Here is a 13,032-nt window from a genome sequence, read left to right on the forward strand (position 1 = left end):
TTGGGGATAGTCATTTCTACACATAGCTCCTCGCAATGGGTCCGATTGAGTCGTATCTGATCTTCCTCTCTCCATGTTTCCCTCCAGATGGGCTTCTTTAAAAGGTCCGATCCTTACGGCACCACCATGGAGAAGGCCCAGCTCAAACCCCAGGCGTCCTCTGAAGCCTAGATCCGAGCCAGAGCCTCCCCTGCAGCTGCTCCAGAGAACTGGAATCATCGTCTCTCTTTTCCCAAACAAATAAGGAATAAAGCTAATGGGAAAAAAGCAGGCAGGCAACCCATTTATGAAGGGACAGCTAAGGGTGCTGCATCACTGGACCGGTGCTAAAACGCCAAAGCAGGAAAAGTCCACAAGGGTGCGATCGAATATGCACTGCTGTTTCGGACACAACGGCAACGAGAGTTCGCCCCGTAAGAAACTCATCTCTGCGGGGGAAAAATGCTTCGTTTGGAATTTACGCCTCGAATTGTGTTGACCCGGAAAGGATTAGAACTTCATGGCCCATATCAGTACAGGAAAAGAAATGCACCTCCAACAAAAGGCACTAACGCTACAGTATTGCTTCATTCCTAAAAGGTGAATTCAAGCCATGTTTGCAATCCCGGCGTTCAATATGTCTTTGTATGATTTATCCACCACTCTTTATTTATGGCACAGTGTTTTTCCTATTGGTTGTTGAATGTTGTACTGTACCGTCTGCAGGACAATCCTGATGAAACTGCAACGCTTAACTTGAACTAACCCTCTCCCATATTGGGAGGTTTTTTGTGTATGTCGTGTTGTATGTAATGTGTTCATTGCGTTGTGACCCATTGGTGTTGTGGCCCAGAATAAAAGCATCATTTTGTATACTCACCGACAAAGTTATCTATGTGCTACAGTAACCACTGATGTTTCTTTTCTTTCGTTCAGACTTGATATGTTATCACATAAATGGCAGTATCATAGTCATTGCAGCCCAGATATTATTCTTGTTTTATCTCAGGTTTTCAGATGACAGATACTGTTGTTTTTTTTTGCATTTATATATAACTGTGTTCATCAGTTTTCCATTGGTAATCCCAAAAAACTTCAGTACTCTACTGAGTACTCTACTACATTACTTCCCTCTGCAGTTGATATATGATACTACAAGTATACAGAGCTTGTCCTCTGATGCCTTTAAGTGCTATCAAAAACAATTGTATCTTTCATTCTTTCCACAATTGTTTCCACACATTTTCTGAATCTTTGGCTCAACACAAAACCACAGACACAAAACCCGTCAAATCTCGGTATGCATGACTAAATACTAAGGTGTATCAAGGCACCTAATGACATTGGACACTTTTTGGCCTGGGCCTCGGTAATGGATCAGATTAGATTACCTTCTTTGGTGGTGGAAGGAGTCTTCAGATCCTTAAAAAAGAGCAAAACAACACTGGAAATATTCCAGTAAAAGTCCTCAGATCCTTACTTTAGTAAAAGTATGTAAGTAATTAGCCTATTATTACCAGTGCATGCATGTGTATGTTACTGATGTAGTTAGTTCAACTTGGCACAACAATAGATCTGTTTGAAGTGAGTGAATTTTAAATGATTATTGTTTTTTTACTTATTTAAGAATTACTTAAATTGAAGTGCTGAAGTACTTGAGTACTAACGGTCCATTTAGTTCACTCACAAAGGTCCACTTAATCAGGTGATACAAAAGATGGGCATGAATGAAAAAAGTGATGGCAGTATATGATGAGGAGTTTTGTCCAACTGTGGTGTGGCCTGATAGACCTGTACGGGTCTGCAATAAGCATGTTTAGTCCCCGGGGCACGATGACCTTTCTTCTTGTAGAGTCCAGCTGAAACCCTGTATCGTCACAGTTGTATATCTGACGGGGGTTTCTCCCTCAACCCGTGCTCCTGCAGGGTGGTGGTAAGGAGCCTAGAATATTCCTCAATTGGCCTCACTCTTGGAGTTGGATGGCCTCTCACGGTCAATGATATCTGGGGTCCGGGCAGTAAGGCGATGGCGGCCGGAGGTTCATCCATCACGTCTGGCCAAGCACGGTTTTCAGAGTTAGAAATGATCAAGTGTGTAGAAGTCATTAAGTGAAATCAACAGGGATTTTTTATGAAAGCATGCATAGCTAAATGAACGTGGCACAGGCCTGGAGGCCCAACGTGTCGCCCCCCCCCCCCCCACCCCCCCCCCCCCCGGGCTACATTCAGTCACTCAAAGAAACACCTGACATCCAGGAAGAGAATCAAAAGGACCACAGGAAACATCAAAGTTCAAATCAAGAGACACAACTTGACTACAGAGACACAAAACAACTACTAAGTGACCCCACATAGACACTGTGACATACTGTTCTTTTCAATATTTGTTTTGAAATACTGTAAAGTAAAAAATGTTGACTTTTACTTGACTATACTATGACTTTTTATGACAAAGTATACTTATGTTTTTCTTTTCTTTTTTTTTAACTATTCATTTTCATGACATACTATACTTTTTGATTGGATATCATCACGTTTTATAATATCTTTTCCAATAAAAAGAAAAAATACTATACTCTTATTTTCCAACATATTATTTGATGACTTTTTCTCGATTTCCTTCGACATACTTTGTCATTTTTAACTTACTACTACATTTCATTGTATAGTAGCAGCTCTGTTAACATGTGCAAGATAAACATCAAACTTTAAAGAAGAGCATGTTTCCTTCCACTGTTGGTGCTGATGCGTTTGCTCTCACTGACATTTGTGCTGAGTGTGTGCATGTGTGGTTCTGCTGAGTTCCGCTGGATGGATGCTTTCCCCGACCGACAGATCGGGTGTTTTGTGTCTCTCCTCGTCCTCTGCTTCCCTCTCCCTCTCTCTCTCTCTCCCTCACTGCATGTGTGTGTGTGCGCTCCCCGGCTATAAAAGCCACACTGTCACGAGGCCGCTATCCTGCAGAGGAGCTCAAGTGTAACAGAGAAGGAGACGGACGAAACAGAAGACTTCACTCGGCTTCTCCTCGGCTGTGAGTAATATGTTTGCCCCCTTTTGTATTTAGACGTAGCGGAGTGTGTCATTTAAAGCAGGGCAGGGCATTAACATGCATGCACTGCACCTTTTATGCCTTGGACTTTGAGTCTGCAGGGCCTGATGACTCAGCTGTTTATGTGCGGAGCCTCGGTGAGCCTTGAAACGCAGGACAAATATGCAACTAAGTCGTTTTTGAAGCGGTCCAGAATCCTATCTGTTCCCTGGGACTCAGATAAACATCTTTATGGACATGTCGTTTGTGTTTGACTTATTTAAATATAAACTAATTCAGTACACAAAAGTTGGGCACAAAGCCACAAAAATGTTATGAAAATTAAGAAAGCATTAGGAACATTTGGGGGTTTTCGTTTTTGCTATGTACAAGAAAAAGTAAAGAAAATAAAGAAAAATGTATTATATTCATATCTTTTTCATTTCCGATGTTGAATACTTTCAAGGTAGTTGCATTGCAGTGCCACTGAGGACAACCCCAAAACGGGCCCTTGACCCACTGGTTTCCACGGCAACGTGCTATCCCGAGTTGTTTTCCTGCTGATTGATGACAGGTTGATCCCCCTGTGATGCCTCCTATTCAGTATGTTCCTCTGTTGTGCTGTGAGTCAGCAGACGGGGTATTAGTGTTGTGGTGTGGGACTCAGGGTCCGCCTTCCTACTGGCTGCTTTTATTTTAGACCTTTTTTCAATCCTGCTGGACCCAGAACCACGTCCGTCAGTCCCTCCACGGTTTGTGGCTCCAGGGATTTATTTTTAATTCTATTGAAGTCCTCAGATATTTCAAACTCGGCCTTCATTTTGATCTCGATGACACACACCTGCAAAAATTTCGGCACTGCATCTTGCACGGTTGTGATGCAACTCTACTCATTGACAGAAATACAAGATCCTCGCAAAGTCCTCTGACACACACACCAACTCGCAAGGTGAAAACAATGCTGGCGACGAACCGATGCCGGACTAGAGCTGGGTGGATGGGATCCAGACGCACAATAAAAACTGCAGCAGAGGCAATTTATTGATCTGACTTGCTGTTTCTTCTTTCTGCAGGCTAGGCCTAAACAAGTGATCATGGGCAAAAACCTGCTGAAGAATCCCAGTGGGGAAGGTAAGAGGCCGTTTTCTAGGATCTGCGACTATATAACTGGATCAGAGGTGGATCTTTCTAGGGCCTGCCACATGGGAGGAAAATATGTGTGTTTATATATATGTGTGTGTCCCTAAGCTTCCAAAGTATGAAATAGGCAAGGAACGGGGGAAAAACAAATCAGATGGTTCAACTAAATCTAAGTTTCTTGGTGTGGCGTCTTCTTCGCCTCATTGTCCCAAGCCGCTATGTGCTTAGTACTGAGGCCGGGAAACACCCACTGGTACTTGGCGGTACTGGGCGTTTCTTTTACAAGTGGCAACAATGAGCCCATTCCAAACCCGCAAAGCGAGATTTATGATTTATTTATCTGAATTGAACATTATTTTTCACAGATAAAGACTTAAATGATGAAGACTCACTGGTTGGTTTAAAAAAAGGTGCAACAGACTATACCCTCCCCACCCCCCTCCCCACCCCCACACCCCTCGATATAGAGCTTATCAATGGGGAGCTTAGCAGGTGGCCAAACATCCATCTGCTATTTGGAGCGCTTGAGTGTCCACACAAACAGGCTGCATCCAAGACTGTAAATAGCTTAGCTTTGATCTAAATAGAAACCACTCACTGTTAATTTGTTTCCACTTTATAGTTCAAATATTTTAGGAACTACACTCATTCACGTTTTTAGATCACAAGATGGCTACCACCTTCATGTCTGTACGGTAAACACAAAGCTACCATCAGGAGACAGTTAGCTTAGCTTAGCACAAAGACTTGAAGACAATGGGAAACAGCGTCCAAATGTAGCATGATGTGCCTACCAGCACCTGTAAAGCTTGCTGTAGCATAACTTTAGTGGATTTGAACTTGACTCAGTAAAACCATGATACTGTACATGGTAAAAAGCACACAATACTGTCATTGGCAGTCTCAGACGGTGCATTTCCCTCCCAGAGCAGCTGGACTTCTGGGACCTGACGGAGAACGGTGGGAGCCAGTGGAAGGTGGAGGACATGCCGGGAGACTGCGGCTATGACTCCTGCATGGACGGAGTGACCACCTACTTTGCAACCTCCTTCGAGTGAGTGTTTCTCACCGCATGTGTCTCGTCAAGGGACTATTTTTGAATACAAGAAATACAATGCGCTGCTCATCACAGCAGTACTCGGTACCTACGGGCCTTCTGTACGTGGTTATAAGCCACATTCCTAATTCTCCCGGCTACAAACTGCTTTAAAAGATAGGTATGCAATGACATTTTTAAAAATGTATTAAATTGGAACAATAATCCCAAAGAATTTTAATCTCTCATATTTATGAAAAATAATTGAACAAGATCGTAGATATTATTATGCATCTTAAATTCAAATGATGGTGGTATGGATCAATAAGCAGTGCCCCACATGATAACAAGAAAACAGCTTGATAAAGACAGTGATATATTTCACTCATATGAATAAACTATTGAAAAATAGATAATCAAAGATTAAAATAGTAGAGACATTTTGGGAGAATTAAGTAAAGACTCACTTTATACTCCAAAGTTAGCCAACAGACACTGTGTTTAAGACTATTTTATATATACATATGTGTATATATATATATATATATATATATATATATATATATATATATATATATATATATATATATATGTATATGTATATATATATATGTATATATATATACATATATATATACATATACATATGTATATGTATATACATATGTATATATATATATACATATGTATATATATATTTATTTATTTTTAAATCAACTTTGAATGTTAAAACTAAATTATGGTAACAGAAATCATGCCGAAAATAAGTCAAACCATGAGTTTGCTTAAACAGTATTATCACAAATATTGTCTTATTGTTTTTTTCAATATGACAATAATATAAATATATATACATATAGTATCTCAGTATGTATAATCATTTATCATCTACTTAGGAATATTTTCTTTTCAAAGTGAGTTGGCATATTTTATCAATGGAAATCATAATCCTCCTGCTTTCTTAAAAAAAAACAATGTGTTTTCCTAGGCTGTGTCTGAAGAGACAGGTGATCGACCTGCTAGCGGAGGATTACTCCAGTGAGCAGCTGGACGCTCAGCCGGCCGTCACAGTGGAAGACTGGTGAGACGGAGGGACTCACGTGCACGAGCGCACCTTCTGTAAGCGGCACCCGTCACTGTTAACGCACGTCTTGTTGCGCAGGTACTGCGGCAGAACGGATGCTGGCTGCACCTACCAAATGACCGTGAGTCTGCTGGATGAGAACCAAGAGATCGTGCAGGAGTTCAAACCTGAGCCGGTGACCCTTGACCCTGACTCCGACGATTGCTCGTGGAAGCAGGTATGAAGGGGGGCGGGGGGGTCACATCAAAACGTCACGGAGGTCCATTGCTTCCTTTTTGCTTGATGAGCAAACTCACGGTGAACGATCATGTCCTTTCTATGCATTTGAATTCAGTGACTCCACTTGGGTAAAAAAGTGGTTTGCTGCTATATTAATGCTCTGAATAAAAGATCCTTTCAGGCTTTTGGACGTAAGGACATGCTCGGGCCCGTGTAAACAAATCCTTAAAATTAAGCAACAAAATATGTTGTTGGTCCAGGCCCACTAGAACAAGAACACATAGAGGCTGATCTGATGCCGCTGAACAGCTCGACATAATTTCTCTGTTCCAAAACCGTGACAAAATACGAATCCGCTTTATGACGTGACAACACTAGGTTTAGGCACAAAGACTACTTGATTAGGTTCAGGGAAAGATCATGGTTTTGCCAATCGGTGTAGGCTGGGTACTCGATCGCTATGTGTGAACTGTGCAAAGACACGAGCCGGGACGCTGCTTGGTTACGGTCTCTCATTTGTCCCGGTCTTGAACGTAATGGGCGTTTATTTATTCGTAAAAGTCCCACATTGCAGCCTTAGAATCAGAGAAACATCATGTTCTGGGTTAGAAGGACGACTACGTTAAGGTTCAGGAAGGTCATGGTTGACGCTGGTTCTTCTAAACACACAATAACATCCGACTGTACAGATCACAGTGGTTTTTTCTCTCTCTCTCTCTCTCTCTCTCTCTGTGTGAACTCCAGGTCAGTCATACATTTACCGACTACGGCCCCGGAATGCGTTTCATCACCTTTGAACATGGAGGACAAGACACCAAGTACTGGGACGGATGGTTCGGTGTCCGAGTCACTGGGAGCTCCGTTACTGTGGAGGTCTGAACGGGAGGAAAAAGGGGGCCATAAGGAGACGGGACACCACGTAGTTCTGAATACGGAAAGGCAGATCTGAGGGTGGTTCGTAGGTCTCCGGGTTTCAAGAGGACCAGTTTCGCCTTGCGCGCATAGCGCACACCTGCGTATATCGTGCATAATGCTGTTCATGCTGTGGAAACTTACTGCTGCTATGAAGACTGTACTGATAAAAGAATACATAAAAAATGGCGGCACAGCGGCTTTACTAACTTTAAAATACTAAAAGTACTGCTTGCAACGCAGTCATTAATGGTTGGTGGTCGGGTGGAGGTGTTGTAACACTCGAATTAGAATTAAAATGATGAAATAAATGTTCAATGACATTGTTGCCAGTTTTGTCAAGTTGGAGCTTTCGTTTGAAGATGTGACCGTTATTGTTTGGTTACTTCCTTGCGAGCAGTGGCGGAAAGTGTCCAAGTACACGTACTCAAGGTTCGAGGTACTTGTAGTTCACTTGAGTATTACCCATTTTTGCCACTTTATACTTCCACTTATATAAAGTTTAGTACAGTGCTTGAGTAAATATACGTAGCTTAAATATACTGACTAAAATAACTGATGAATAACAACTAAGCATACTTTTACCAGCAGACTACACTCAAGCAATGCGTCTTCATCACATGCCCGTTTTTGATGCTAGCCTGAATTAGGTGAACCACATTTGAAGAACAGGGCCCAGATGTTACGAAAGAAGTTAAGATTGGACACGTCGTTTTACTTCAGTATGTGGATAGGATGCAGAAACTGTCAAACAAAAACACATATTTCTTTTTAAAAAAAAATCATTTTTTTATTTAATTAAATCAAAATTGGATAACTTAATTGTAAGTGGATGACATACTTAAGTTTATATAAATATCTTACAGTAAAGATAGGGTTCAAGGTGAGCACTGGAATATTAAAGGGAAATGTCTACGTTAAAGCTACATTAAGCAATATTCATGACAACAACCTACAACAGCGTGTTCCTCCAGGACGCTTACAGTACATCTGACTTAAGAAAACCTACGAGTGATGGACGGATGACAGCGGAGCTTGTTTTCAAGTGTGCTTTTTAAAAACTGGTAGGTATTTCATAACGTTTGCTCCCCTTCTAACATCGCTGACACTTATGAATGTTAACCTGATCAACTTCAACATGTCAATTGGAATTTTGGGGGGGATAGCATACACACTCAGTTAAACCTTGACATAATTGTACAAAGGCTGATATATAGGCAAAGGATGTGTCGCTGACCTGATGTGTCTGTAGGAAACACAAGACTCTGCTCCCAGTTGTTCTCGTTTAAAAATCGTGTCGGTTTATTAAAACAATACTCTCTGGTATATTTGGGGCCGTGTTTCAGAGAGTGGGATTAGTGAAAACTCCAAGTTAGTTAACCCGGAGATGAGGAAAACTCTGGTTTAAGTTCCAGAAATAGAGGTTACTGGCAGGTTTTCTGAAAGAAACCCTGAGTTTCTCTCCGTCGAGGCCTCCGACAGAGCCAGATACGTCGTTTTATTTCCGCTGTATGAACGATTTATTGTACGTCAGATTATAAATTCTGTTTGGATATTAGTTTGTTACTCAGGACTTTCTTAAATAACTCCTCATATGCCCTGTCTTCTCATTTCTTTGAAAAGCTTTATTTTTTACAACACATTCAAATATTATCCTAATATAAATACTAGACAGCTGTCCGTTCATAGGATCAGTGAATAATAACCTCAGTCACTCCTGATGTGATTGGTCGGACTGATGGAACATATGACTGTACTGGAGATCATGTGTTAATATTTCTGTAGTTTGTTTCATAGTAGTAGAAAGTTGTAGAGTTGTAGTTTCATAGTATTTTGTAAAGTCTGAACATGTTTTAGCAACATTGCAGTGACTGTGTTTAAATTTGGTACATCAGTTGAAGTGTCTGAAATAAATCCCCTGAACGCTGATGAGCCAAGATCCTAATAGATTTTGCCAATTTAAAATATACACATTACTACTGGATCAGATTGTGAGCTTACAATCATGTCTCTCCATCTTCAATCTATACACTTTTTTTTAAATCAATACTTTTCATCTTGACTTTTTCATGTCAGGATTAACCAACATAAGAGTTCGGGGATCAGGCTCAGAGTTGGTTGAAGCTGCTATCTGAAACAGGCCCCCTGGTTGGAGTCAGGAACTTGAGACGTTAAACCACCAAGAGCAACGATTGTCTTGCTGAACGTCAGCACAAGTAGAGGTGTCTGACTGCATGGAGGTGATAGTGTGCGTACATGGGCCTTCTGCAGGGTCAAGGTTCAGATGGAAAAGGAACCAGGTCTCATCATTCTCCTTGTGACTGCATCTGTTTACAAAATGACTCAAACTGCTGCTGCTCCAACTCCGTCATCACCTTGTTCAGGGCATAAATCTGTAAATCAAGAAGGGAAGACAGCGGACACAGTTGATCACATCGGAGTGAGAAGTAATGTGGCATACGTTAAATGTATTACTAGGAGTGAACCTGTGCCAGCTGTATAAAGCGGTGGCGTCGGCTCACCTCTGCTCTCTGTCGCTGTTTGTGCTCTTGCTGTGCAGACTTCTGCCTGGCTCTGTCTCCTCTGGTCGGGGTGGAGTTCAGCTTTGGCTTGTCTTTGCGGCAGGCTGGCTCCATGGCAACAGTCCTCCAATCAACCTGGGAAGATTACACAAATCAATACACTGATTAAACGTATTAAAAGTCACACTTGAAGAGTCTTGGTTATCTGTAAATATACAAACAACCCAAAGCGACATTAATTGAAGTGAACTCGACACACTAGTCGTCTTCCAAGCCTTTTTAAAAAAAAAATTTTTTTACTTGAATGACATAACTTGCATATCGCTGGTATAAAGAAACGGTAAACCATGTCAGAATGTGTAGATTATTAAAGGTCTTACTTATTTGTCTTACTTGCAGAACATTTTGGCTGACGTACAACAATGGTACGCTTTAGCTAAATTAGGAAACTCGCATAACGTTAGCCATTTAGCTAGCTAGCTAACGCTGATGTTACTTCCCAAATCTGAACCTACAGAACCGAGTTTATTCAAGTTAATGGTGCACCTACCGTTGAAATATAAAACGGCAGGAATAAGTAATATAATTTCATCCGCGTTTAGTTAGCCAGAAGGGAGGCTGTAGTGTAGATAGTCCCTAGCCGACAGCTGTTCCCACGGTGTCACCAATAAACAAATCCGACTTTCGCAGCAGTTTACTTCAAAGGTTCCGGTTCTTCTTCTTCTTCTACTGTTGTTGCCATACTATTTTAACCTAATGATGATTTGGATAACTTGATACAGATTTCTTTACCGCTTGTTTGGCTAGTTTTTCCACTTTTTCATTATATGAAACCTAAGTATATGAGCTGGAATGCGGCGGTATCCACATACATATATCTAGCATGGACCTGTATAGCACTTTTCTAGTCTTCCAACCACTCAAAGCACTGTCACACTTTATCATTCACACCATTCGTACACTGGTGGGAGGGGCTAAGGTGACACCTGCCCATCAGGAGTAGCTAACATTCACACACACATTTACACCGTAGGCACAGCTACAGGGCAATTATAAATATTCCTCCCATTTCAATCCTGTCACATCGAGATGATGTACTACTGCTTTGACAAATGTTTGAATCCTCTCAGTTTTAGACTTAACCTCAGCAGTTGCGTTTATCACCTCTGCTATGAAAGTCACCAGCTTCTTCTGCTCTGCCCATACAGCGCCGTTGTCTTCAACATAATATATTAATAAACGTAATCATTTTTTAAAGAAGATAATAAAGAAAGAAAGAAATAATATGTCACTTTCTGCTATCATGTCAACAATATGCAAATCAACATGCAATTTCTAGATTGCTTTGTTTATTTTTATTTACAATTTATCAATACAAATGTGCTTTACGGACCACTCAGAGCAGACAATAAAGTAACGCTTTTTAATCGGTCATCCATTTTTTGTTAAAGTAGCCAGGAGAGAAATCCCAGAAGAGCCTGCATGTTCTTAACTTCCCAAAAAAAGGTATAATAGCAAACACTACTGGATAAATTAGTTGAAATATTGCATGCAATTGCAAGACAATTTTCATGTTCCACTTATCTGAAATGACCAAACACTCTCCTTCATTAAGGAGGTGGCAAACATCTCTGAGGTGGATTTCTCAAATCCTCATCAATTCAAACTACAGTGCCATTTGCAGCTAAATACTGCAAGTGTGTTTGACTGTTGGGTGAACTGAACCTTTGGAACAAATGTAGCCAGTTTGACATTCCATAAAAATAACCGATTCATCTTTCAGGATAAATAATCTCCTGTCTGACTGTCTGACTGTAAACCCACCAAGGTGGAGGGACGCTCCCAGATGTTTTCCCAACAGCAGCAGCATCAGGAAAGAGTGACATTGTATTGTTCATCTACGTCTACGTTCTAACTGGGTCTGACCACAAGGTGTCGCTCTTGTCTAATAGTCCAGCTATACTCATTGGAGTGCGCGTGGATTTGCCTTAGCACAGATATTTCGGGTATCGTGACATCATTCAACATTTACCTGACTGAGATAGCCCATTTGGAAAGAAGAGTTTGATATGAGAATACTTAGATAATTAAACTGTTTTCTCAGTGTTTTCCCCCTATTTCCACTTTTGATTTAGACTCAGATCATAAACACACGCACGCACGCACACATACACACACACACATACACACACACACACACACACACACACACACACACACACACACACACACACACACACACACACTGTACAGACTCCCTCGGGGCACCACCTCAGTGCATAAATCAGCTGTGTGAGGAGTGAGCCGTACACCGGCTAAGGGGTGGTCCAGAACACATTTATCACCTCAGAACCAAAAACAGTCATTACAAAGGGACAGAATCACTAAACACTCTCACATCTGAAATGAGGTAAATCGTACCTCTCAGACCAAACCACCTGACAACTCTGATAGTCTGATAGTTGTGAACTTGAGTCTGAATTTCTGCACGTGTGCCCTCTGGCAGTGCTACGCCATAGAGATTTATCGCGCGGCATACCAACGGTTTACCTGGATTTATCCTCCTAACTACAGCAGAGCGCTCTCCCTCAAAATAATATCCTGCCAAGAACAACTTCTGCTGAACGCTGCAGACAAGCCAGGCCTGCTGCACCATATGCACAGCAGCATAGAGGTAAAACACACTTTTATAAAGCAGCAGAAGTTTAATGTCGTCCATCAACTGCTTTTTGCTAAAATATACTTGAGGAATGTATGTAAATGTGTCTGCTTCGTTGCTCTCTGTCAGCATTTAAAGGGGGCATGGCATGCTCGTTTTCAGGTTCATGCTTGTCTTTTGGTTTTCTACTAGACTAAAACATGTTTACATGCTTAAATGTTAAAAAAAACACATTCTTTTTCTCATTTTGTCTTTCTGAATATACTTGTGTACTCTGTCTGAAACTCTTTGTTTTAGCGCCTGTCTCTATAAGTCCCGTCCCCCTTATGAAAAAAAAAACATATGCTCTGATTGGCATGCAAGAAGAATATGGTCCACCTATGCAAAGGTGGTTCCCAAGCCAAGGGTGGAAATACTTGAATCTGATTGGCTTGTTGAATCACATGTTTTCTG

At 41.2% G+C, this 13,032-nt stretch overlaps 3 protein-coding genes across 3 annotated transcripts in view; 2 read left to right on the forward strand and 1 right to left on the reverse strand.

The window, feature by feature from the left end:
* LOC306737085 (integrin alpha-5-like) overlaps positions 1 to 854 on the forward strand; it is a gene marked incomplete at its 5' end in the record, with an annotated part of 45,680 nt that extends 44,826 nt beyond the window's left edge. Inside the window, one exon of the mRNA XM_079218787.1 lies at positions 88 to 854. Coding sequence (XP_079074913.1) covers positions 88 to 171 — 84 coding nt within the window. The 3' untranslated portion in view covers positions 172 to 854. The remainder of the gene's footprint in view (positions 1 to 87) is intronic.
* A 2,022-nt stretch (positions 855 to 2,876) lies between these two features.
* fbxo2 (F-box protein 2) lies at positions 2,877 to 7,716 on the forward strand. Its single transcript, XM_079217827.1, has 6 exons — positions 2,877 to 3,010; positions 4,081 to 4,138; positions 5,075 to 5,201; positions 6,172 to 6,264; positions 6,346 to 6,484; positions 7,231 to 7,716. Exons 2-6 carry the CDS (start codon positions 4,102 to 4,104, stop codon positions 7,363 to 7,365), a joined length of 531 nt encoding a protein of 176 aa, XP_079073953.1. The 5' UTR covers positions 2,877 to 3,010; positions 4,081 to 4,101; the 3' UTR covers positions 7,366 to 7,716.
* Positions 7,717 to 8,594: 878 nt separating this feature from the next.
* Positions 8,595 to 10,575, reverse strand: svbp (small vasohibin binding protein). The gene is made up of 3 exons (XM_079218711.1): positions 10,471 to 10,575; positions 9,921 to 10,055; positions 8,595 to 9,791 (listed from the first exon to the last, which is right to left on the reverse strand). The coding sequence occupies exons 1-3, from the start codon at positions 10,510 to 10,512 to the stop codon at positions 9,705 to 9,707; spliced, it is 264 nt and encodes an 87-aa protein (XP_079074837.1). The 5' UTR covers positions 10,513 to 10,575; the 3' UTR covers positions 8,595 to 9,704.
* Positions 10,576 to 13,032: the final 2,457 nt, after the last annotated feature.

Source organism: Taurulus bubalis (genome assembly GCF_910589615.1).
Source record: "Taurulus bubalis genome assembly, chromosome: 5".
Taxonomy (NCBI): domain Eukaryota; kingdom Metazoa; phylum Chordata; class Actinopteri; order Perciformes; family Cottidae; genus Taurulus; species Taurulus bubalis.

Coding starts and splice junctions, on each gene's coding strand:
- svbp (XM_079218711.1), bottom strand. CDS start 10,512: ATGAAATTATATTACTTATTCCTGCCGTTTTATATTTCAACG. Junction 10,056..10,470: donor TGCCGTTTTATATTTCAACG/GTAGGTGCACCA, acceptor TAATCTTCCCAG/GTTGATTGGAGGACTGTTGC. Junction 9,792..9,920: donor AACAGCGACAGAGAGCAGAG/GTGAGCCGACGC, acceptor CTTGATTTACAG/ATTTATGCCCTGAACAAGGT.
- fbxo2 (XM_079217827.1), top strand. CDS start 4,102: ATGGGCAAAAACCTGCTGAAGAATCCCAGTGGGGAAG. Junction 4,139..5,074: donor GAAGAATCCCAGTGGGGAAG/GTAAGAGGCCGT, acceptor TTTCCCTCCCAG/AGCAGCTGGACTTCTGGGAC. Junction 6,485..7,230: donor ACGATTGCTCGTGGAAGCAG/GTATGAAGGGGG, acceptor TGTGAACTCCAG/GTCAGTCATACATTTACCGA.